The following is a 26,540-nucleotide window of genomic DNA, read 5'->3' as shown; positions in this document are numbered from 1 at the left end:
TCTTCCTCATCACATTCTTTTTCACTTTTAAAAAAGTAAAGCAGCACATGTAAGCTGATTTAAATGGTTTCATATTGTTAACCACTAGAGGGAACCAATTTTATTCATTTGTTATGTGTAAAAACAAACAAGTATGAATTATGCTTCAGAATAATTATGATTTTTCAAATATTAGCAGATAGGTTCTTAAATTTATTTCTCGATTTTGCCACGTGGCTTAGAAAAAAGAGACTTCATTAAAATTCTTCACTTTAAATTATATACAAACCTGCTCAGTAAGTGACCATCCTGAAGTCTGACAATGTGCTCTTAGAAGAAGAGATTTAGAGTTTTTAGGCTGAAAGATTTTCTCTATTAAGTGAGCCCAGAGTTTTCTCCCAGCTCTCATTTTTGCTATTTCCATATAGAAGTTCATCCCAATTCCCCAGAAGAAAGACAACCTAAAATAGTAATGTTCAGTCCAGAATTTGATTATACTTAATATAAAATGGAAAATAAAACTAATTGTATCCCACATTAAAAACAATGTCAGATATTAATTTCAAAAAACTTAAATTAAACTTAAGCACCTCCTTAGCACAGTAGGGAGCGCGTCAGTCTCATTAATTAAAATCAAGCATATATACTTCAGTAACTTTAAACCTAATATATAAAAGTACAGTTTTATGCATATAGAAGAAATAGCTGTGATTATTGGCTTCAGTTAAGAGTTATTCACTTTACAATTGATTTTCTTTAGGAAAGAAGCTCCTCTTGTGTCCTTAAAAAAGTGTTCACTTTCTAAAAATATATATATATATGTTTTAATATATGTTTTATATATATATATATATTTTTTAAGAATAGATATATTGTGTGTGTGTGTGTGTGTGTGTGTGTGTGTGTATAATTTTAGGAATACTCAAAGGCAGGGGTCACCTACGAAGGAATTAAAACCATAAACTTGCTTTGTTTGGATAGCAATAAAGCTTTTTTAAAAAAAGAATGATTTCATTTGGTCTAGACATATATTTTTCTAATTGTTGCCAACGCAACAACTATATCCTGTATACATTTAAGTTACTTGCCTGAATCTAAATCACAAAGGTTGTGAATCCCTATATAAAACAAGGTGAGCCTCAAGTAAAGAAACTAAAACTTAATAAAAATTCTTGATATACAATTGGTAGAGGTTCTTAATGCAACAGTTCTAAAATATTTTGGTCTTAGGATGTCTTTAAATCTTAAAAATTATTAAAGAAAAATTTTTCCTTTGGATAATATCTACCAATATATTATATATTAATTCATTTAGAAATAACAATAAATCTACATGTTAACATAATATTTTTATGAAAAATAATACTTTTCCAAAAGAAAAAAATAAAGAAATTACTAAAATTTCTTTAATACTAAAACTTATTAAAAGAAAATTACTAAAGAAAACTTTTTCATTTAGATAATATATATCAATACTTTATATATTAATTCATTTAGAAATATTAAATCTACATGTTAACATAAGTAACATTTTTACGAAAAATAATACTTTTCTAAAATAAAAAATTATAATAAGAGTCATTGTTTTAGATTTTTGCAAATCTTTTTAATGTGTGGCATAAGGGAATACATACGCTTCTACATTCAATGTTAAAACATCGCATGTCATATAGTCTCTGGAAAACACCACTGTACACTCTTGAGAGAATGAGAGTGAAAAATGATAATATAATCATGAAAACTGTCTTGACTCTAAGACCCAGGAAAGGGTTTTAGTCACTCCCAGGAGTTTTTGGACCACAATTTGAGAACTGTTGTCATAATTCCTGGTACAAGGAGCATTCACTGGTCTATAAACTCCCTGAGTTCAGAAGCCACTTTTTTCACATGCTGTATTCCTAGCATATAAGCTAGTGGTTGGCCCGCAAAAAAGCTTCGTAAGTGATTGCTCGTCAGACTGATTTTTGACCTCTGAATTTAAATACTTCACAGACTTTATTTAAGTTTTTTTCAGGTTTTTCATACAACTTTATCAACAAGCTGTTTTGAAACAAAAACGTTTTTAATAGCATTTGCATTCTAAAGCACTTATAAGTGGAGCAGGAAAAAAATAATAAAATGTAATAGATGACTTCTGTATTTAAAATGAACAAATTAAAATAAAAGCAAATTTGTCTTAAACATTATGTTTACATTTTAATATTATTTGCCAAAATGTGCCAGTCAATTGTGTTCTCTGAGACAACTTTTAGCAGGAGACATGATTCCTCTTATTTACCAAGAACTATGGTCAAATTTAATTCTGATTTTTAATTATAAACAGTATTGGTTTATTCCCTCATCACTCAGATAAAACATAATAGAATCTTGTATAACATTTATGTATACAAATTCACTTTATCAATATATTTTGCTATACACTCATAAAATGGTCCTATGCCTTTTCTTAATGTTGAGACAATATTTGAGTTTAATTTACTTACCTTGGTGCAAATTCATCAATTGTCAGGCCAGCTTGGAGCCCAGTTCTACAGTACTCCAATCCATCTGCTATAGTATAGGCCAGTTCCAGAATGGCATCGGCTCCTGCTTCCTGCATGTGATATCCACTAATTGAAATTGAATTAAATTTTGGCATGTGCTACATAAAATAACAACAAAAAAAAAACCACAATGAATAAAAATACAAAAAGATTCTATTAAGCCTACTTTCTAAAAGACAGTATTATTTTTAAATGATATTTAACTCAGATATACTAAGTAGCTTATAATATTAAGTGAAAATATTTAATGCTTACTTTATTATAGTTAATTCATTTTCCAATTTAAATGACTGATTCAATGAACCATCATAAGGACTGAACCCGTTTTATTTTTCTAGACAAAGGAATTTGCACCAACCATTCTTTAGCATGAAAAGTTTACTTCGAAATTAGCTGGCTGAGGTCAGGAATGTAATCTTTATCCTGAGAACTGAATGAAGACATCTTTAATTCAAAATCAATGACTTCGACCTCATGAGAGGTTCTAAGGCCTCATAACTTTGGGCTAATATGCTGAAGATGTATAAATTTAATTATTATTTACTAGTTATTAACTATTTGAATGAAGTCATCAAACATGAATAAATGCAGGAAGAAAAAAGGAAAATGATTCAATTCTTAGTACTGTATATTGAAAGAAAATAGGATAAAACATACGGCTTAAAAATCAAAGATTTCAGTTTGATTTACAATGACACTTAATGCTAAACATATTTCAGACAGATTTTCTATCATAACCACTAAAAAATAGCATTTCTACTATTCCCCTAAAATTTCATGGTAGGTAAAGCATATATCACAAATATTCTGCAGAGCCAAAGAATTATTATCCTTCCCCAAAATTAACCACACATAAATAATAAAAAAATAAATGACAGAAAATCAATACAGTGGTTAAGAACATGGGCTCTGCAGTCAGAGTGCTCAAATTCTAGCTGTCAAGTTAACTAGCTATGAGACTGTAGGCAAGTTTCTTAACCTTGTTATCACTAGGTTTCCTAAAGTATAAAATACAGATAATAATGGTACCTTTCTCATGGAGTTATAGGATTAAATGAAACAATTCATCTAAACTACTTAGTATTATGCCAGTACATGGGAAAAAAACAACAACAACAACAACAACAACAAAAAAAGAATAGTTGTTGTTAGCATATGATATGAATTATCTGCATTTTACTTTGCAAATATTTTATTTATGACTAACCAAAAGCTCTTTAAAAATATTCCATCGCAAAAGTAATATGGGGAGTGAGTTACACGGAACTGAGATATTACTTGAGTATATTTGGAGTCTACAAATAAAAAGCAAGGAAACCAATAGGTGCTTCTCTATCAAACTTGTAGTAAAGTTCTTTAAGAATAATAGAAATACTAGAATACTGAAATATCATTCAGTTTTAAAAAGGAAGGAAATTCCGATACATGCTACAACATGGATGAATCCTAAGGACTTAATGCTAAGTGAAATAAGTCACAAAGAGACAAATACTGTATGATTCCACTTATATGAGGTACTTAGAGTAGTTGAATTCATAGACAGAAATTAGAATGGTAGTTATGTGGGAAGTGAGGCAGAGGAAGGGAAGAATGGAAAGTTATTATTTAATAGGTACAGAATTTCAGTTTTGCAAGATTAAAAGAGCTCTGGAGATGGATGGTGGCGATGACTTCACAACGATGTAAATATACTTAATGCTGCTGAACTGTACATTTAAAAATGATTAAGATTCTAACTTTTATGTTCATGTGTATGTCCATTGAGATATAAAGTAGAAATTTGGGTTGTTCCTTCTGGAAATTCACCTTTTATCAGAGGAGCTGGGTCCCTTTCCTCACACAAACACACCTGGCCCACCAACTTCCTTAACCATGAGCTGGCACACTAATGAGAGAGGAAAAGCAAGATGAAAGGATACTGGAACTCTGATGACTGTGGTGGTTGCATACAACCAAGTCCCTGACAGCCCACCTTACTTCTTTTACATGTAAGAGAACTGCCTCCTATTTAGTTTAAGCTACTGCTATTTGTGTATCTGTGTTTGTCATATGCTGCTCAATGCATTTCTCCTGTGCATGTTCTTGAAATCGAAAAGGTGATAGAAATATACAATTCTATACAATTCATATGGGCAGATGGAATCTATGAAAATAAAATTGCAAAATGTAAAGGCTAACTATAAAATGAGGAGAGTAGGCAATGCTTGCAAGAGTTCTGAGATAATAGCAATTATAAAAGGTGAAAGAGATAAAGGTCTGATGGTAGAAGAGAGATTTGCCCTTTACTATGAAATAATGGTCTAACTTTAGAGTTGGTAAGAAGGAGAGCATTTCCAGCAAGAAGCAAAGTGTGAATGACTGGGGAAATACACATGAATTACTCAGAGGAAAATAAAGCTCTAATTTCCCTGTGGAGGGACTGCTGTTAATATAAGAACACTATAAGATCCTTATTTTCCCACCACTCTGATTAGGGAAGATGAATCTAATTCAGGGGTGAACTATTAGGGACCTCGTTGTGGTTGCAGATATAAGTGATATCTTCTAATCTAGTTTTTAGCAAAAATAAAGCTAATATTTTGATTTCCACCTTTCCATACCAGTGTCTATTCACAACTGAATGTGAACTCCTAAGAGAAGTAAAGTATAAATTATGAGCCCTCCCTGATTATAACAATTATCAGAGAATAAAAATTTTAATGATAAAGAAAAAATAGTAAATGTCTAGTGTCCAGATTCTACAGGTAATGACAGACCATAAAATTACTACATTAAAGACCAAAAACTAAAACTAAAACTATACACACACAAAAACAAAACAAAACAAACAAAAAAATCCACACCCTGACTTTATACTACAGCTGTTACGACTCAGTTACCAAATTCAAATTAGGTTATGGTATTTTACAAAATTCCCCACATTCAAAGACCTACAGAAAAACTTATAATAACCACAAAGTATACCTTTGCTGTATATTGGAAGATGTCAGCAATAATTTTCATGGATGGTTCTGGAGGAAAAATATAAGTATTTCTGACCATAAACTCCTTTAGAATATCATTTTGAATTGTACCCGTAAGTTTCTCTTTAGGTACACCTTGCTCTTCTCCAGTCACTATAAAGTTTGCAAGAACTGGAATAACTGCTCCATTCATGGTCATGGAAACTGACATTTTTTCTAAAGGAATTCCATCAAAAAGAATTTTGGTATCTTCCACAGTGTCAATAGCAACTCCGGCCATTCCAACATCACCACGAACTCGAGGGTTGTCTGAATCATAGCCACGATGTGTTGCCAGATCAAAGGCAACTGATAATCCCTGCTGACCGGCTAAATGTACAAAGAAAAAATAATGTAGGATTAAAGAGTCTGGCAGATAAATAACTTATTTATCTATCACTAGTAAAAGTGTTGATTCATCTAATCATAGTATACTTTTATAACAAAAATATTTTTGTGCTCATACGTGTCAAAACAAATATAACTACTTTATTTCCTGAGAGTCAGTTGTTTCCCATATGCTAAAATATAAGAACTGAGTTCCAGAACTCGCTATAAGGATGAAAGGAACAAAACCAAACATCTCACTTATCTCAAGTCCATCTGAGGATTTTTTTTTTAATCTTTAACAGTTTTTGATAGAAATATTTTTAAGAGTCGTAAAGATCCGGCTATTTATATATAGTTAACATATTTTAGTATTTATATGTTTGTATACTTATTTTTGTTCTTTTATTTAATAGTTATTAGAGGATGTCTTGGCTATTCAAATATTCTGAGAAACGACTATAAAAATCATGTGAAAAACTAAAATATTCTACACTAAATATAAGTTCAATCCTCTATGGCCAATACAAACTTAAAGAACCGCAAGTTTAGCATTCAACCAATATGGTTTTATTATAGATCAGAAAGAAAAAGTAAGTATGATTTTCAGAGAATGAATGCCAGATTACACTGAATATATTTGTACCATATTATTATTTATTACTTTCTTTGGGCATCATTTAAACCATTTTCTCCTCCGATTCCTATTCTAATAATGTTAAAAGTTTCTCAAAGGATAAGCCGATGTCTCTTTTCTTCATACAACTTCACCTTACCTAATTTCTTTTACACAATGTATACGTAAGTATTTGCTTTCAAGAATTCAGTATGTTATTCTGGCTCACCTATCTTTTGACCATGAAAGTTGAAAAACATTCCTTTTATTCAGAGTATAATCCAAACTACAAAATTATAAAATGACTATTACCTATATAGAGATTGACCCAGCCTCCCCTCAGAAAAAGCCAAAATTAGAAAGTGTTTGATTATAAATATTATATCTCATATTAAAATCTCACCTTTAATATTGTCCTTATAGAACCTATTGCTCTCTTCGACAGTACTAAAGCCAGCATATTGGCGGATGGTCCAGGGCCTAAAGGTGTACATAGTGGGATATGGTCCCCGTGTGAACGGCTCCACTCCTGGAAGTTCTTCAGGTAAATCCTTGGTATCCCTGCTGGAATATAAGGGCTTTATGGAGATTCCTTCTGGGGTGCGCCATATTAGGTCTTCTGGATTTTTGCCTTTCAGCTGCTTTTTAGCAAGGACAGCCCACTCTGGGTGAAGGGGCTGTTGCTGGTGTAGAAGTCGCTGCCATAAAACCCTGGAGACTGATGACTCTTTTAGTTGCTTCAAGTGATGAGGTGAAAGCAAAAAGAGCCGAGTCTTAGCCCTCAACATGATGGAGCATGGAAAACATCCAACAGAAACAAAAACTGACCTAGAAAAAGAAGCACAGTGTATATTAATTTACAAGAGAAAGGCAAAATGGGAACTATTGGTGAGAAAAGAGAAGGAAGAGGGTATAATAGTATGATTTCATCTCTTCTCCTTTCCTGCTTCCTGTACCTGATATTTTATAACTTTGGCCCCTGTTCTCCACTACTACTATTATTCTATTCTTCTCCCTCAATAGTCTCTTGGTTGGCCATTCTTAGCCCCCTCTAATCTATTCCACATACTGACACCAATACAACTCTGATGTCACACTTCTCTTAAGATTTTTCAAAGGCTCTGCATCATGTAGATGATATAATATATAGACTCCTAATTGATTGTTTTCCATTCAAAAAGTTTTCATTTAAAACTTACTTTATGAAAAGCATCAGGTTGGGTGCTGGAGAAAAAAGTGGTAAACAAGACAAACAGGCATTCAAGCCCTCTGTGACCTGATCCCTGCTTATTTCTTAGATTCATCTTTCTCTTTGTCCTCTATGTATTTTGTATTCTAGAAATACTAAATTACCCACAGTTCCCTGCAAATGGCAAAATTCTATGACCTGCTCTTGCTCTTCCACCTGCCTAGAATGACTTTGGTTAATTCATCATCTTCAACATGCAGGGCCTTCTATGGGCCAGGCACTGTTCTAAGGAATTTATATAGAGAGTAACAATTTAACAATTTTAATTTTCACAATAAAACCAAGAAAAAGGTACAATTACTATCCCCATTTATAGACTAGGAAACTGAGACACAAAAGAGCCAATATCTGAACATAGGCAGTCCCATTTCAAAATCCTTGCATTTAACTAATATACATACTCACAGCCTCTCCCTGAATCCACAAGCTGGGCTGAATGGCCTCAATAATCTACAGTATTCTCTTTCCCTGTTTATACATCTATAATCTCCCACATGATGATATATTAGACTACTTTCTTATGCTTATATAAAATACATTTAAGATCTATTTAATATTTATATAAATACATGTATATAGCATCATATATACATCTCTCTCTATATTAAATATATCTTCTATGCTAGTCTATACACTGTTCTGACATTAGAGCTGTATATTCCCTATAACTAGCACAGAATCCTACACTCGGTGTCTAAGTCTGATTATGTCTGATTTCATCATTTTACATATGAAGAAATTAAGGTCTAGAGAAATAAAGAAATAAAGTAGCTTGATTAAAATGCCACACAGCAAAGCAATAAACTGTTCACCTGAATTACTATTTGTTAGAAACTAGTATTTTAAAAGATTTTGAGATGTAAATTTTATTAATATATATACCATGCCATAGTGTTTTATAGTAGATAAGTCAATAAGTAATGTGAGCTTAAAATTCTATTTTCCATGCCATTTCAACTTAGTAAAGCTTAAAAGAAAATAAAAATACCCAACTTTTGTTAGCGGGTTGTGAAAAGACATAAACCATGGTTAGGAGTAACTGGTTTAACCACTTCGGAAAACAAACTGGTAATCTGCACTAAAAGTCTCAGAAACAATTGTGCCATTTCAATGAGGAACACCACTCCTGAGAAAGTTACTACATAAACGTTCCCTATAGTTTTACTTCTAATAAATAAAACTTAGAAACAGCATCAACAATGTAAGATGACTAAGTAAATTATAGTATATACAAATGATAGAATTTTATGTAGCTATTAAAATGTTTTTTAAAAATAGGCAAAACTAATGTGATGTTAGAAGTCAGAAGAATGGTTACTTATGGTCACTAATACGGAAAGGGAGCAAGAGAGGAGCTTTTCAGGTTATGATCTTGATCTGAATGCTGATTATGTAGATGTATTCAGTTTATGGAAATTTGTCAAATTGTACAAGCATGATATCTGCAGTTATTTGTAAGTATATTATACTTAAGTTAGAATTTAAAATGTTATGCATAGTTTCTTTAAAAAAAGGAGACGGGTTCAAAAAGCATTAAGAGAATCAGGATAAAAAATTGTAAATACAATATGTTCGACTAGGTAAAAAGTACATAAAGTCTAAATGGAAATACAACAAAAACAATTCCCATTATTTTTTTAAAGCTATTATGATTTTTATTCTTTTAAATCCATAGGGTCTTTGTCATCCATCCTCTTGTAAGCCATACACTACATGTACTAGTTTAAAAAGTGGGTAAGAAAAACAATTGTATTATAAACGAACCATTAGGATTATAACGATATAAAAGGTAATTTGAAAATTACCTGAGACAATATTATAGACAGGAAATATCACATTTATTTCACACAAAATACTCATGAGGCTTTCTTAGACCTGAATAAATGATTAAAAAGAGCTCTACGTAAGTGACTTCCTGAAAACCGTATGGCAAATTGGTAAAGGCTAGAAATAAATATCGTTTTTAGATAACACAACTACTGATGGCAACAGGACTTTTAAACTTTCTCAAAAGATCCATCGAGAGGCTTCAAGCATCCAAAGAAGCATCATGCAAAGCAAATAACTTTTCAAGTTTTGACTGTTTACATGTAGCTCACATAAATATTCAAGAACTAGCCACCTCCAACGTTCAGTCAATTTCGGTTGGAGATGACAACATAGAGCATGCAAATTAAATTTAATATTAGCATGAATAAGTCAGTTAACATTAGGAGAAAATCATCAAATGAATTAAAACTTTACATACACTATCATGGTTTCAAGCTTCTGAATGACTGTTCTCTAAATAAAACTGAGAACTAGTAATTTACAATTTTATGTCAATTTAGACCTGTCTTACTCCACCTCTCACCTACCTCCGCCAGTATACTGAAGTATCGTCGCCTCTTACAAAAAAACCCTCACACAAACATGTGGAATAAACGCACCCGTCTGGAATCTTACAAGAAGTGACCCATGCCTAAAGGAATTTCAGGGAGATTGGGTGACCAGGGAAAATGGCAACGTGGCCCCTGAGGCGTTAAAAGCACCTTCTATCCAACAGTCCCTCCGAACTCCCGAGGACCTCACTCGTCGGTGGAGAATCAATATCTAAGAATAAGGTAGAGGAGAGCGGGATCCTGTCACAATAGGAAGGTAAAGAAGAAGGAAGTTGGGAGGATAGAAAGAACAGAGGCTCAGAGGACAGGGGTCAGGGGAAGAATGGAGCCAGAAGAATAGAGGATTTGAAAGGCAGACGTGCTCCAAGGTGCACTATCCTACTCACTGGCCGGTTTGTCTTGGACCTCGATTTTGGGAAAGCGCGGCTAAATTTCGGGGTTCCAGCCCCTACTAGCTAGAGGTCCACACAACTAGGCCCGCTACGGAGCAAATGTAAAGCCAGCCGTAGTGTCGGCGGGCGGGGGAGGGGGGCCGTAGGCCGACAACACCCTCCCTTCAGCCAATTACATCTCGCTCTCGTGGGCGCGCCTCTGATGACGTTAGGGGTGAATAGCTGCCCGCCTCTCGCGTTTCCGGTTTCTACCAGCCACTTCCGGATCCCCTCCGCTTCGATTGTTTGGGCGCGAATTGCTCTGAGCGCGGCTCCCGGAGTTCAAGAAGAGTGGTTGGTGAGTAGTGAAAACGCTTAACCTGCCAGTGGGCCTAGGTAGGGGAACGAGGTTTGTGGCCAACACGTTTGTGGCAACCTCCGCAGTTTGCATTTGAGGCGCGTGAATGCATTTTGCATTCAGAAGGGAGGGAAATCCGAACAGGTCTGTCTTTGGTGGAGCCACGTAGTAAAATATTTGATTTGCGAGGAGAGAGTGAAGTCACGCTTGGTTCTTCCCTCCTTTCCCCGAATCATCCTTGTCCTCGTCGTATCTCTCCAGCAGACAGTCGTATAGTGAAATGCAGCCTTAGAGATTAGTGTCTGGCTTTGAGGTTGCTGCGATCGGCAGCGTCTTTCCAGAGGCGTCACTTGTCAAGAGGTAATCATTGTGTGTTTGTGCTCACCTCTTGTGCCCATATAGAGGCCTAGTTTGAGGTACTTGGTTTTCAGTAAGCTAGTGAGGAAAACAAGACGACGTAGGATGCCTCCCTGTTTCCTACACGGTAAAGAATAAATTCTTTACTGCAGTATATGGTCCCGCCGCAAACCACCGCTCAAGTCATTTCCGTCCATTCCTGCCATACACGTTAAAAGTCTCGCCGAACTTTTCCTGTCCCTAAACACACCAGTTACTTTCAAGCTGCGTACCCTGCCATCAGGTTTTTGCTGTTTTCTCGAGAATTCTTCACGCCGCCCGCCCCCCAATCTGGTTCAGTGTTTCAAAATGTAATTCAAATATTTTTTTTCTCTGAATACTGTATATTCCGCCTCCCCCCCACACACACCATTAGATAGTCATTCACTCATTTGTCTAACATTTGTCATATTGTGTATAATCGTATGTAGTAATTGTTTTCATATCTGTTTACCCACTACTATTAGACTGTGGTTTCCTGTGGATGTAAAACAAGGCAAAATTTATTCCTTTTTGTATGCACTACAACTGGAGCAATAGTGGCAGAAAATTATGGGTTTTATTTAGTGTTCTTACTATGTCCCAAATATTGTTTTAGGCATTTCATGTATTCTGTACAAAATTTTAGCTTTACAAAAGCCTTCGATGTTGATATTTTTAACAACCCATTTTACCATTGGGGAAAGTGAGCAAATTTATGTGTCCAAGGCTATATATAGCTAATTAAATGGCAGGGCCAGGATTGGGAACCTGGGCAGTTTATCTGCACCCCTGGCTCATTCTTGGCAGTGGTTCTCGACCCCGGGCGATTATACAGCAGGGAACATTGATAATGTCTGGAGACAGTTTTGCTTGTCACAACTGGAAAAGGTACTACTGATATCTAGTGGGTAGAGGCCAGGAATGCTGCTAAACATCCTATAGTACACAGGACAGCTCCCACAGCAAAGAATTAACCCATCCCAAATGTTAATAGTGATGAGGTTGAGAAACTTTTTGTATTATGGTTTATTGCTACAAGTAAGTATCAATGAAAACAGTGCTTCTTTTTAGCAGGAATGAGTTTGATGTAAAGGACTATTAGATAGAGAAAAGGAGTTATTCTGAATTTTGTCATTGATATCCCCATCCGCACTCCTGTGCCTATTGTAGTTGGTTGAGAGAACAGCGGAATCTGTATACTTTGTGCTCTTGTTAAAATACACATAGTCCACAGAGAGTTTTGGCTCAAATCCTTATGAATGAATTTTCCACATGAATTTGCACAACATAGGTTCATGGTATAATCCTAAAAATTATTTCCTTCTTTCTTTGTCATAAGTAGAATGATAAATCCATTTGACTTCTAACAAGAAGACCTGAGAGATGTCTGTGAGATAACAAATATCATAGTTAATCTGTGACCAGAGTAGGACAATTCAGCACTTTATATTTACATTTTCTTGGATTTAAACATAGAGATAATGAAATTGTATGGGGGAGTATAAAGTGCAAAAGCATTTTGAAAATGATTTTTTACAGCAATACAAAAGGAAGAAATTTCTAGGAATGAAATTGGATAGCCTTACTGTTATACGAGAACCATTATTATTTGTTATATAACAATGTTTAAATGGTTTAAAAAGCTACTTTGGAATATTTATAGGTAATCTTTTTAACAAAATATTATGCAAGTATTAAACATTTTTATGTGTCCTTTTTATCTTTACAGATTTTTTTTGAAGCACAGTTAAAATTGTTCTGTTTAGATCAAGATGTCTAGCAAAGCAAACGCTACCAAGAAAATGCCTCAACAGTTAAAAAGAAATCGAAAAAGAAAAATCGGTCATGAGGAAGTGGAGTTAGCAGAAAAAGAGGTAATGAAAATATCTAGTTTATCGTCCAGAACTCTTTATTACAAATTTTGTCTGTTCTATGTATAGGACTATGTGAAGACTAAAAGTCAGTTTTACTGCAGATTATAGTAATTCATACTGTTATGTGGGAGCTGTTGCAACATTAAGTAAAAATTATTTACTTCAATTCTGAAGATATTGATCAGAAGAGTGGGTCATAGGACATTGCAAAGGTGTTTAAATGGAAAGAATAGGAATAAAGTATACAAATTCTATGGCATTCATATATTAAAAGATAAGAGAATCTGTCAGTTGGTGGAGGAGATTTTTATTAACATAGAGAAAAATTAGTTTGGTAGGAATTAACTTCTTCCTACCATGATTTTGCCCATCTCTTATAAAACAATAAATGAAATAACCACATTTTTTTTCCATGTTTTACTCTTGTTTTGCAGGTAAAATATGGAACACTATTTCACTGGCAATATGAGTAATGATTTAAAACATTGTTTGATACCATGTGAAATTCTATTATACATTATCATAGCTGTCCAGGAATTATTTTAGTATATCCTTTGCCTGTGATAAATACATACCCTTTTTCTATACAAGTGGCAATATACTTTACTATCTAACCAGAAAGGTATATGACTACTCATCAACATAACATGATAGACCTATTGCAGAAGCAATATTTTTTTTTATTGGTGTTTAATTCTCTGTATATGTGCATGTGTTTTCCTCTCTAGGTTAGAAACACAGCAAAAAAAAATAATCAACTAAAGTGTCTGTCTTCTGAAGGTATTTCTTTTCTGTATCTTGTTTGATGTCTCTTTCACAAGCTTCCTGTATTTATGAAGAAATTATCAGCATCTTGTTTATGAGTTCTGCAAAAGCCAAAGATAGTAATAAACAACCGCAGTCTCATTTTTGCAAGAATAAGTAGTACTAGTTAGTCAGTTATTTTGGTCAACTGAAATTTTACTTAAAATCTTTAGCAAAATACTGTGTCAAGTTCTAAATTGATAGAAACCAGAGAATATCAAAGTATCCCACAGTCTGAATTATTATTGATCCGTGATATATAGACATATCAAATGATTTCTCTTCAAAACAGATATTCTTCTGTTCTGTCACCACTGTATAGATTAGTTTGGAACCACTACCTAATTTTATTTAAATTAGTTTGGAATATTCATCTTTACTTAAACATTACTTCTCCATAGAAGAATTCTCAACCTCTCCCCCAGGACCAGGTTACATCCCCTGGTTTTATACATCCATCGTGCACAGCACTTTTGTTTTTGTAATTCTTTGCATTCTTGTAATTATAATTATTTAATTTCCTTTCTCTCCAGAACAAATCTTTATGCCAGCCAATAGCATATCTCCTTTGTTTATCCCTTGTTAGTAGAACAATTAACAAACCTACTAAACACTGACGATCTGTTTCTGTTTTGGTTAATCTCTTTTGTTCCGGTTTCCATGCAACATTTGGTAAAAAGAGTTTTCTAGTCTTAATGAAGCTTTTTAATTCAGGTCATTTCTGAGAACCAGACTTTTACGTTGAATCCTAATAATTGTAGCTTGGTTCTTCCTTTAAAATTGTCTTGAGTTTGTATCTGCAATATCAGTTAATATTATTTTAGTTAGCCATATATAGCATATTTATACTTAACACCTGGCATGTTATGGCTGTTCAATAAAAAGGATATTAAAGTTTATTCAGCTTTATAATATTTTTGGATCTCATAATTCCATTAGGTTTTTTTAGATAAATTTATGCTTCAATCACTTTTTAAGTAAAAACATACAAACTGCTAGATTGACCAGATTCTCTTCTTTCACTGGAGACAGGACAAACAAAGGATACTAGTCTAAAACAGGTTAAGATAGCATCCAGCAAGAGAAAAACCTGGCAGCCTCTTTCAAAGAGTAGCAGAGAGTATTTGCAAACTATGATGGAAACAGTAATAATGTGAGTATGAAATTTTTCTCTTTCATTTTTTTTATTTCTACTTATGTGTTTCTATAGACAGTATCCTTTTAAAAGCTATTATCTATTTTATGGTGATAGGGTGTTTTTCTCTTTCAGAAGAAGATATATTTACTGTCTTTTAATGACATTAGCTTTAGCAAAAAAGTATATGTGGCCTGATTTTCTATCTAAAACTTTTAACCTATTCTGTCAATAGGGACACTTTAGGAAGAAGTTGAGTTCAAATTGACACTGTATATGGAAGTTACCATGCTAGACTGGATACAAAGAAAATAAGACATGATTCTTTCATATGAAGGAGGTGAAATGCATCAGAAGAGTCAGGCATATAAATTAATTACAACAATATAATATGATAAAAATAACTTTGATTATACTTCTGCTTAAAATGCATTTAATATCAAAGAAAAAGTGATTGATTCTGCCTGGTTAGTAATGAGAGGCACTTGAGAGAAATCAGAAAAAGTAAACAGATTATATTAGTTGTGTTACATACTAATATTGATTCAATTCTTGTTTCTTTTCTAGAGCAATTTTGAGTAACAGTGGTAGAGAAAATGAACAAATTCAATATCAACTCAACTGCCTGAAGAAAAGGTAATATAGTTATGCAATACGGCATGGTTAAAACATATTTAGTAAAAGTCTAAGCTGTTCCTGTAGTGCCAGAACAGACATTTATAGAATATAAAAGTTTTTCATTTTGTTTTTTTTGTTGTTGTGCTTGTTGTTTTAAGAAGGGGAACAATTTGGGAATATATATTCTACCCTAAACTGCTGCTGCATATGATTCTGAGTTAAGTTCAAGAGAATTTATAAAAAAGAATCTGAAAATGACAAAACACCTTCTTCCACAATTCACTTTTCTGTTATTGGGATTTGAAAGATATTTTGTCAACTTGAACTCCATTCAATGTCATTTTGAACAATATAAAGTTAAGAGTTTGCCACTCTTACCTGATATTTATCCTATTGCTGTGTTTTTCCTTCACTTCATATTGTATTACATTATTTGAACAAGCAACAAGTATAATTTTCCAGGATATTACTGCTCTTCACCTTGTGGTAAGTAACAAATGGAGGTTTATTTTCATGTGTTCTTAAAATCATACCACTGCCAGTAATTTTTAGTGACCACTTTTTTCTAGTATTTACACAACTTTTTCTTTTCAAAGAAGAATATTCTGCATCTCATTTACAGGTTTGCCTGGAAATGTTTGTCACCTACTATGTTATTCTTGGGAAGGCTGAAAACAAATTCTGCTTACTTTAAGTATAATTCTCAAGGATGGTAGCAAAATAGAAAAGGTGGGGTGCGGGTGACAATTTGTGGAGAGAGATTAAAGAGATTAAAGAAAAGACTGCTAGCAGGCCTTTAAATGGTTTATAGGAATGATAGCCTAATATTGAAGGAGTGCACTAAAAAGCTAATAAATATGATAATATGTAATAAAAGTATAGCTGTGTATGGTCTTAATATAGGACATGTTTGCTGTGTAAATGAGGCTATTTATCACTCTGGGTCATCAGAAAATATTAAATTCTGTTCAACATATAAGCTGTCTCTTCATCATGTAGTAGCCATGGAGACATATTTCAAAGACTGCCTGTTTTCTCTTCATTTTTGCTTTACCACTCACTCTCTTTCATTCCCAAATTAGCAATACTCAAGATACTTTCTCTTTTAATAATATAGCAGAGTGCAAGCTTAGCAAATGATTCTCATCAAATCTATTAATAAATTTTTCTGTAGCAATATTTCTCAAAGTATATTCAGAACACTTATTTTAAAATATAACTTGAATAAAAGTGATATATCTAGTGAATTATGTTTGGGTACATTAGCATATTGAAAGTCCTGCAGTAAATAAATCTATTTCATTTTGCTTAACCTAGCATCTCCTAAATTGGAGTTTACCACAGAAACTATTTTATATATTAGTTTTATCTCTGCTTCGGTCTGCATTTTGACTTTATTCTTTGAGAGATTGTCCTGACTAGATTAGAACTGTAGACATAGACAAGCTCCTTATTTATCTTTTTAGCCTTGTGAAGAAAGAGGAGAAACAAAATGCTTATCTTCTTAGCTTCATTTAGAAAATCCTGGGAGATGGACTCTTGATTGCCCCAGCTTAGGTAATGCACCTATCTGTGGACTGATTTTGTGGCAAGAGCTGTTATGATTGATATAGACTGGGTCATATGCCTACCCCTACGGTCAGACAAACAGTTGCTAATCAGACAAAATGATTAGCTACTATAGTTTCTAGGGGAACATATTTTGGGAAAGTTGTCCCATAGAAACAATGTTATAATGATTAGGTGTTATTGATATAGTAGGGTACATTCATGTTACACTTTTAGTTTAATTAGATTTTGCAAGAATCCTGAATATCTAACCATATTTAGAACATTTATAACAGTGGATGACTCTTCCACAAATTGACTTAATACACTTTTGGAAGAAAATTCATAAATGGAAACTTTAAGTTGAGAAATCAAAAACTTATCCCTCTTGGGAAGACTTAGACAGACAGATTTATATGCTTAAATATGATGTCCTAGTGATGATTTTCTGGATAACTGAAGTTTATCCCAGTAGATTAATGAAAATTATGATTGGTGTTTATACTGCCTACTTTTTTCTTTATAAAAATTAGTATTTTGAATAAGAGCCCAGGAAGATAAGTCTTGGGTTCCACTATTGTTCAAATTAAGTAGTAAGACTTTTTAGAACCCCAAAATTCTCCTATTAGATAAAAGCAACCAAATTTAGATTTTCCTCCTTGATTCTTCATATGGAATTCAAGAATCAAATCTAGGAAAGCTATATTGCTCTCTGCTAGAAGTGAGGGTAGTAAAAGTTCAGTGTCCATTGGTGAGCTTATCAACCCAAATTGAAGGAAGATTTTTTTAACTTTAATATTGAATATTCATTTTGATAGTACTTTAGAATAAAGCACCTTAATCTTAGTGTTTTATTTGCCTTAAAGTCAACGGGACTCAGTTTTCTTTAAAATCATTAAGTTAGAGTAACTGATGTAGAAGTTCTCTTTTATTGGTTGCATTGTTTGAAACAATAGATTTAGAGTCCGGGTTCATAGTTAAGACTTAGAGAGTAGTACTCTCTCTAGAGAGTAGTACTGTAGTAGTACTCCAAAACCCAATAATTCAAGATAAATGATAGACTTATGTGCTGGAATATTTAACACATTTAGAAGACATAGTGAAATTTTGATTTTAAAAATGTATATAAATAATTGTTAAATGTGTAAAATAGAAATTTTTTCTTTTATGAAGCAGCCTAAGTTCCCCATCGTTTAAGATAAATCTTATGAAAGGTTAAATGATGATTTGCTAGAACTTTTCTGGGGAGACTTACTGCTAAGGTTAGCTATTGTTAATAAAAGAATATTATAACCCTTGGGACTATGAGGGCAAAATAAAGATGGCAACAGTATTTCAAAACAAAACAAAATACTAGTGGTACTCAAAAAATAAGCAAGTAATTATGTTTTTATTCTTTCCTTAAGATTGCTACAACTGTGTGAAACCCTAAAAGTCCCTCCCAAAAAGCTGCAAGATTTAACTAGTGTGTCAAGTCTACTGAAAATGGAAAGGGCAAAGTACAGAACTAATGAAGAAGGTCTGACATTATTGCAGGTATGAAATTTGAACAGGGAATCCGTAATTAAGGGGAAGGGGAAGAAACCAAAAAGTTTTCTACATTATCATGATATTCTGATGATAAACACTAGATCTTGAACCAGGTTTTTCATTAAAATCTTTTATTTTTTTTTGTAATCAAGGCAAAATCTGCCTAAACTTTGGGCCTCTAAAATTAAAAGTATTTCTAATATATTAATGATTAAGTAGCAGTTTTATTTTTTTATCAGACTATGTAACCATCTTAGTATTTTTGGTTATCAAATTGGAGAAACTCATCATTAAATACTATAGAATTTCAAAACATTAGTTTTTCCATACTTTATTGTCAGGAACACAGTCATTGTCATTATTGTTGTTATACCTAACAATAAGGCTGTCTCAGGAGGGAAATGGGGCATCTTGCCTCTGGCGAGAAGAAAGAGGAGGTAGGAGGGCTTTCTTTGTTCTAGGCACTGTTCTGAGCACTTATAGTTATATCCCTTAATCCTCACAGCTTAAAGAGGTTTGTACTGTATTATCCTCATTTTACAAATGTGAAAAAGAGACTTACTGACATTTTTAGCTGAACCTTAGACAAACTGCTTAAAGTTATAATATGAACCTAGTCCATCTGACATTAGAACATAATTCCTAATCATTATCCTATAGAAGCTAATGGGAGATATCATTAGCTATCATGATTAACTGTATCTTTTTAATTAATGGACACTTGAACGATCAAGAAAGCGACCTTACGGGCTTATGAAATAATTAAAACAGATGGGACTATATATCCCTTAGCCATTTCAAAGTTCTTTGTAGATATGGTGCTTAGGTTTTTGTTAGCAATTCAGTAAATACAAGGTGGCAGTAGTTTATGCAATGAATGTATCCCCAAGTAATTCTAATAATTCTAAATTCACAAATAATTTATTTCAGTTTGTCTGTATAATTGAGATAACATTGGAATGATTTGAGCAGTAAATCTACATATACTATATATTAATAGGATGATATTTTTTAGTTTGCCTCACTTCATAATGTGAGATGTTTATTTTTCATCCCAATGTTACTACTTTTCAAGGTTATATTTAGTACTGGCATTAGTTCTAATACTTAGTGAACAGTTAAATGAAATTATTTTTTTTTTCAGTTAATTGAAGTATAATTGACAAAATCGTAAGATATTTAAAGTGTGCATCATGGTGATTTGATAATATGTATGCATTGTGAAAAATTTCCCCCTTTAGTTAATTAATATATCCAACACCTCACATTATATATCTTTTGCGGGGAGAGTGGGGTAAGATCATTTAAGTCTTTTTTTAGCAAATTTCAATTACACAGTACAGAGTTATCAGTTATAATTACCATGTTTTACATTAGATTGTCAGACCTTATCATCTTATAGCTGAAAGTTTATACCCTTTTGACATCCTCTTCCTATTTCCCCTACTTCCCAGCCCCTGGCAATCACTTTCCTACTCTGTTTCTATGAGTTCAACCTTTTGTAAGGTTATTTTTAAAGGTTTTAAAGTATAATAATGGTAAATGTTACCTTAACATTTAATATTTCCATAAATCACTTAAAAGTTCTCAGAGATAATAAATGATAGTGTGAGTTTTGTAATACTGGGAGGCATTTCTGTTTTACAGCTATAATTGGACCTCCATGTGCCAAAAGCCTAATTAACAGTTAAATGGAAAACACATTTTCTATGCTCAACACTTATAACACCAAATGTGTGGATTTTCCACACCAGCTAGGTGTTCTACAATTTAATTCAAATCTGACACTATCTGGAGTTAGCATAGACCCCGCAGATTAGAGACTGAGTCTCATAAGATTGCCTCCTACTTCAGATCTTAGTTGCAAGTCTGAGCCTCCTCTACATCTAACCGACCAAGTATAAATCGGGTTCCTGTGACCCCCCTCCGAGGTTCAATAATTTGCTAGAACAACTCACAGAACGTAGGAAAGCATTTTACTATTACCTGTTTATTATAAAGGACTCAACTCAGGAACAGCCAAAAGGAAGAGATGTATAGGGCAAGGTATATGGGAAAGGGTTCAGAGTTTCCATGCCTCTTCTAGTGTAACATCCTTTCAGCACCTTAATGTAATCACCAACCTGGAAGATCTCCAAACCCTGTTGTCGAGAGTTGTTTGATCTCCTTCTCAGAGATCAAAGAGTAGGACTGAAAGTTCCAAAGCCCTAATCATGGTTTGCTCTGGCAACCAGCCTTCATCCCTGAGCCATTCATTATCATAAAGTCAGGTATAGTTGAAAGGGACTTATGAATAACAAAAGATGCTCCTCTTACACAAATCACTCAGAAAATTACAAGAGTTTCAGAAACTGAAAGGAACTAGGACAAAAAAATGTTATAAGAAAATATGCTGTTATTCCCTCCATCACTCAGGAAGTTACAAGGATTTTAGAAGCTCTGTGCCTGGAACAGGAAATGAAGACCAAATATATATTTATCTCACAACAGTCTGTGATTTGCTTGACAGTCAGTCGCTTAATGGAAGTACTCTTGGCATCTTGGGCAAAGTAGTTCATTTCTGTAAGAGAGTCTTCGAACTAGGAGTTTGTAGAATTTGTCTGTATCCATTAGTTTTCTCCCGTATGCCATACTTGGAACCACTGCTTTTTCCTACTGCAGCCTAGTTATTGCTGGTGGTGACTTTCTAAAACTTTTGTCAGCTATCAGTAACAGAAGCTGTGTTCAACAACATGTTTATAGAGCTCTCACTCAGTGATGGTGGGTGCTAGAGAAAAGGCAGTGGTGAACAGTCTCTGAGAGATTCTGAAAAGATGGTATAGGAACCCGTGAGACAAAAGTTTTTAATCTCTCCGGATCACATCATACCATAGAATTTCACAGAGTTAGCATAAGAAAATATAAGAAAAGGAACAGAAAATAACATTCCTATAGACAACAAAAGCATGCCAAAAATATGTATTCACAAAACAGATGAACACTAACCTGATTTCTCAAGTGAACTGAAAAAATGTCAGAAAAACAATGGATGGTATGGAAAATATCATAAATCAGTACTATAAATACCTTAGTCCTCAGGTTCTGAGAAATACAGTGTCAGTAAATTCTTGGAAACTATGACTTTAAGCAAAATGATATATAACAAAGCCAAGTTTACTGTGGGCTAATTGATATAAATAAGAGTTAAGTTCCTATAGCATATTTCTGATCACAAAAATATCACCAAAATTCTAAATAAAGACCCCAAACAATTCTAAATCATTGAAATAAATGTGAGCAGTACATATATTTAAGAATGATTGATAAAAACAAGTAAGATAATTATTTTCCAACATATATTTCAGTTCAGAGTTGCAGGTGACTTGATCCTATCCCAGCAGCTCAGAGCAAAAGGCAGGACCCTGGACAGGACACCTTTCCATCACCAGGTGTAGTCACACCCATCCACACTTAGTCTGGGATAATGTAGACACACAGATCACCTTACATATACATCTTTGAGATGTAGGAGAAAATTAGAGTACTCAGAAGACTCACACAGACATGGGGAGAACATGCAAACTCTACACCGGAGGTAGCCCCAGTCAGGAATCGATATATATTTTTTTTTCATAATGCTATAACGAAATGATATTTAATGAACTGATATTACTCAAGGACCTGCTGTACTACAAAATGAAGTTACAGAATTCAGGAAAGAATTAGTAATAAAAAGCCTTTCATATATTTTGACTAAATTAGGAGTACTAAAGCAAACACAAGAGACAGTGCTTATAATAAATAGTAAAATAAGGAGAAAATTTTAAAAATCAAAAAGTTTTTTTTAAAGGTATTGAGAAAAAGTCACAAATACAAAAGTTTGGCAAAGAAGATACAACATGAATATGGTAGGAATACCCAAAGAAAATAACCAAAGCAATGGAAGAAAATTAATTTTTAAAAGTTAATAATGGAAAAATTTAGTCCTCATTATATTAACTCTTCATTCAGTGCAGTTTCTCATTCCCTTCTATATGGGTTGAATGGTGGCCCTTAAAAAGATATGTCTAAGCCCTAAACCCTGGAATCTGAGTATGACCTTATTGGGAAAGAGAATCTTCCCAGGTTGGATTTAACTTCAGGATAGCCAGGTAAAATCATCTTGGATTACTTTGGATGGGCCCTAAATCCAATGACAAGTGTCCTCAAGAGATAGACGTATCCTTATAAAAGACACAGTAACATGAAAGAAAAGGCCACATGAAAACAAATGCAGAAATTGGAGTAATGGAGCTACAAAGAATGCTGACAGCCATCAGAAGCTGGAAGATGCAAGAAAGGATTCTCCCCTAGAGCCTTCAGAGAGAACACCGCCGTACTAATACTTTGATTTTGGACATGTGCTTTCCAGAACTGTAAGAGGATAAATTTCTGTTGTTTTAAGCCACCAAATTTGTGGTAATTTGTTATGGCACACATGGAAGTTAATACGTGTGGTTTAAATTTTATTTAACAGTACTCTCTAAATCTAACAACCAATTAATAGGAAATTAGGGCTAAGGAATAGTTTAAAATGGTAGAGCCACTTTGGAAGACAGTTTGGAGGTTTCTTACAAAAATAAGTATGTCTTTTGCCACACAATCCAGTGATCATACTCCTTGGTACTTACCCAAAAGAGTTAAAAATTTACGTCCACACAGAATACTGCACATGAATCTCTGTAGCAGCATTATTCACAATTGCCAAAATTTGGGAAAAAAACAAGTTATGCTTAACTTGGAAAAAAGATGTTTTTAAGTAGGTGAATGGATAAACTGACACATCTAGACAAGAGAATATATTCAGCATTAAAAAGAAATGAGCAATCAAGACCTGAAAAGACATAGAGGAAACTTAAATGCATATTATTAAGTGAAATAAGCCAATCGGAGAAGGCCGCATACTGTACGATTGCAACTATATGACAGACTGGAAAAGACAGAACTATGGAGACAATAAAAAGATCAGTGATTGTCAGGGGTGTGTAGTGGGGGTAGAGATGAATAGGCAGAACATAGTGGGATTTTAAGCCATCAGTTTTTGGGCGCCCTGCTCGATTAACATGGGTCTTTCAGAATCTCTGATATTAGCAGTTTTGCTAAATTTTTGAGGAAACATTCTTATACATGGATGTATCTCCTTGTTCCGGGGATATTAAATTTCCTTATAATGCATTACTACATTGGTAAATTAGTTTCTAGGAAGTCTATTTTTTGAAAGAAAAGTGAAAATATATTTGCCAGTTTCTTTAAGCAGTGTTTCAATATGAGGTGTTTTAAAAATATGTATATGTATATATCTTTGGGTTTCATTTAATAAAATATTTAATTTAAAACATTAACGTTCTCTTTCTGACTCAGGAAGAAATAGATAAAATAGTAGAGACCACAGAGTCAATGACTGGGAGTATTCAGGCCCTAAAAAATAAAATTCAAATTCTGACAAGTGAGGTGGAAGAAGAGGAGGAGAAGGTAAAACAGGTAATTGTTTAATGATGTATTGCTAATTGTTTAATGATGTATTGCTAGATTCTGACAAGTGAGGTGGAAGAAGAGGAGGAGAAAGTAAAATAGGTAATTGTTTAATGATGTATTGCTAGGAGAAGGTAAAACAGGTAATTGTTTAATGATGTATTGTTTAATGATGTAATTTCTAATGCTTGCATTCTACCAAGACAACTTTTGAGTGTACGAAGATGAAAGAAATTAGTCTTTTGAAATAATCTATAGCTCCCTTTTTTTACTTTAGATGTTTCAAATAGATAGTGGAGTACTCTCTCTTCCAGAACTTTCTCAGAAGAGTCTCAAAGCACCCACACTTCAGGTAAGTACCAATTGACTATATTGACTATATCACCAGTTATGAATTGCATATATAAAACCATTCTATCCTGTTTCTTATTAAAAAATAGAATTTATGATATAAACTTAACATTATTTTTCTCACTTGACACTATAGTATGAACATCTTTCTTTGTCAGTTCATGTAGATCTGTCTTGTTCTTGTCAATAGCTGTGTAATATTCCATTGTATGGGTTTACCATAATATAGTTTGTGAATTACTGATGGAAATAATGTGTGCAATTACAAGTAGTGCTGAGTAAACCCTTGTATATATATTTTTACAGATTTGTGTAGTCATAGCTATAGGATAGATTTCTGGAAGTAAATTCTGACAGTTGCTTTTGTTTGTGCTTATAACGATGGCATGTAACTTCATAAAATAATATTATGTCTTATTTGTAGAAGGCTCTACACTGGTAATTTATCTTTTTTTCAAAGGGCCCAAGTAGATATTGTAAATGTCTATAGTGGTAGAAAGTCTTTATATTTTCTCAAAAAGTAATTTGAAATTTTCCTGTCTATAATTCACCCGGGGTGTAAGGAACGGGAATAGGCAGAAAGAAAACAGAATAACATAGATTTGAAAAAAGAACAACGAGTTGATGGTTATTGAAGTTGAGTGGTGGGTACATGAGATTTGTTATATCTTTCTCTCTAAGTAACATCATTTGATCCTTTTCACAGAAAGGGTTAAAAACATATAGACAAAGATGGTCAAAAGATACAAAATCCCAGTTGGAAAATAAGTCATGGAGTTGCAATGTACAGCGCAGTGATTATAGTTAATAATACTATATTATATTTTTGAAAGTTGCTAAGTAAATTTTAAAAGTTCCCATCACAAGAAAATTTGTGATAATGTGTGGTAATGGATGTTAACTAAACTTATTGTGGTCATCATTTCACAGTATATACAAATATTGAATCATGTTACACACCTAAAGCTAATGTCACATGCCAATTATATCTAAATAAAAAACATTTTTAAGTAATTATACTATTGTACCCACAGAAAGAAATTTTGGCTCAAATTCCAAACCAGAACCCTCTCCTGAAGGACTTGGATGTTCTCCATAATTCATCCCAGATGAAGAACTTGTTAACTTTCATCGAAGAAGCCTATGAGAGACTGGATGCCTCTTAAAGAGTGTTTTTTAGAGTATCCCATAGTAATTTATGAATTTATAAGTTTGTAAAACTGTTTACCTATGATGATATTGCAAAGGCTGAGGCTTCTTTAGGATTAATTATTTTCCAATATGCAGTTTAAAATTAGCCTCTAAATCTACCATTAGCATATAATGTAGTACTGAAAACACTGTGTTTAGCAGTTGCCAAGCCTAGGAACTCACATTTATGTTGTTACTTTTCCATTTATTTGCCCAAAGCCATAAAATAAGAACAGCCAGTCTCATGATTTATAATGGCTGAATAGAGCTCATTTATTGGTTAGTGCAGAGGAAATTTGACACAATAACTTAATATATATAAAGTGTTTATAGGGCCTAGTTCATAAAACTAGTTCATAAATGTTTTCTATTGTTATAATTCCTTAGCTGATGACTTGCATTTTCTGTCTGGTCATTTGGAACTTGAGAAATCCCCAAACACCTTTATTTTTTTTTTTACGTAATTCCCTAGACTTTGTGATATAATTAAGGTTTGCCAGGTAACTTTACCTTTGGAGGCAGCATGAACATTTTATTTCTTTGGTTAAGTTAGCGAATCGATGTTGAATACTTGTTTTCCCCTGCCATCAAAGCATACTTTTATTTCATAAAATTATTTAAAAGGGACATAAGCACATTTATTCCCTTAAAAGAAAATTCAAACAATCCTTTCTAGAACTTCTCTTATTGTGATGATGATATGTATATACATGTGAATTAACTGTCATTAAAATATATCAAAAATCATTTCTAACCAACTATAGTATGTTGTCTGGATTGCTTTTATCTATTTGT

The 26,540-nt window shown here is 33.3% G+C and overlaps 2 protein-coding genes across 10 annotated transcripts in view; one reads left to right on the top strand and one right to left on the bottom strand.

Annotated features, from left to right (window-relative positions):
- Positions 1-10,639, bottom strand: part of MMUT (methylmalonyl-CoA mutase) — a 36,049-nt gene extending 25,410 nt beyond the window's left edge. For 5 of the 6 annotated variants that reach the window (XR_005650752.1, XM_039853240.1, XM_039853243.1 and 2 more), the window contains exons 1-5: positions 10,484-10,639; positions 6,871-7,295; positions 5,487-5,854; positions 2,463-2,620; positions 269-440 (exon numbers count right to left, since the gene is read on the bottom strand). Coding sequence is in view for 5 of the 6 variants with exons in the window: in XM_039853240.1 (XP_039709174.1) it covers positions 269-440; positions 2,463-2,620; positions 5,487-5,854; positions 6,871-7,255 (1,083 nt within the window). In the remaining variant the exon portion in view is untranslated. Of the gene's footprint in view, positions 1-268; positions 441-2,462; positions 2,621-5,486; positions 5,855-6,870; positions 7,296-10,073; positions 10,309-10,483 lie in introns of all 6 variants that reach the window. The other variant, XM_039853241.1, reaches the window with a different exon arrangement.
- Positions 10,640-10,725: 86 nt separating this feature from the next.
- CENPQ (centromere protein Q) lies at positions 10,726-26,503 on the top strand. Of its 4 annotated transcripts, none has more exons than XM_039853251.1 (10): positions 10,745-10,826; positions 11,088-11,186; positions 12,934-13,078; positions 13,807-13,858; positions 14,915-15,035; positions 15,585-15,653; positions 18,590-18,719; positions 24,093-24,212; positions 24,481-24,555; positions 25,589-26,503. In XM_039853251.1, exons 3-10 carry the CDS (start codon positions 12,977-12,979, stop codon positions 25,718-25,720), a joined length of 801 nt encoding a protein of 266 aa, XP_039709185.1. In that variant the 5' UTR covers positions 10,745-10,826; positions 11,088-11,186; positions 12,934-12,976; the 3' UTR covers positions 25,721-26,503. The 4 variants fall into 4 exon arrangements, with proteins under 4 accessions (XP_039709184.1, XP_039709187.1, XP_039709185.1 ...); XM_039853252.1 differs by having other exon boundaries at positions 10,761-10,826; positions 11,091-11,186; XM_039853250.1 differs by lacking the exon at positions 11,088-11,186 and having other exon boundaries at positions 10,726-10,826.
- Positions 26,504-26,540: the final 37 nt, after the last annotated feature.

Source organism: Pteropus medius, unplaced genomic scaffold, assembly GCF_902729225.1.
Source record: "Pteropus medius unplaced genomic scaffold, Ma_sr-lr_union100, whole genome shotgun sequence".
NCBI lineage: Eukaryota > Metazoa > Chordata > Mammalia > Chiroptera > Pteropodidae > Pteropus > Pteropus medius.
The sequence above is the reverse complement of the archived record's forward strand: the minus strand, read 5'-3'. Positions and strand labels throughout refer to the sequence as shown.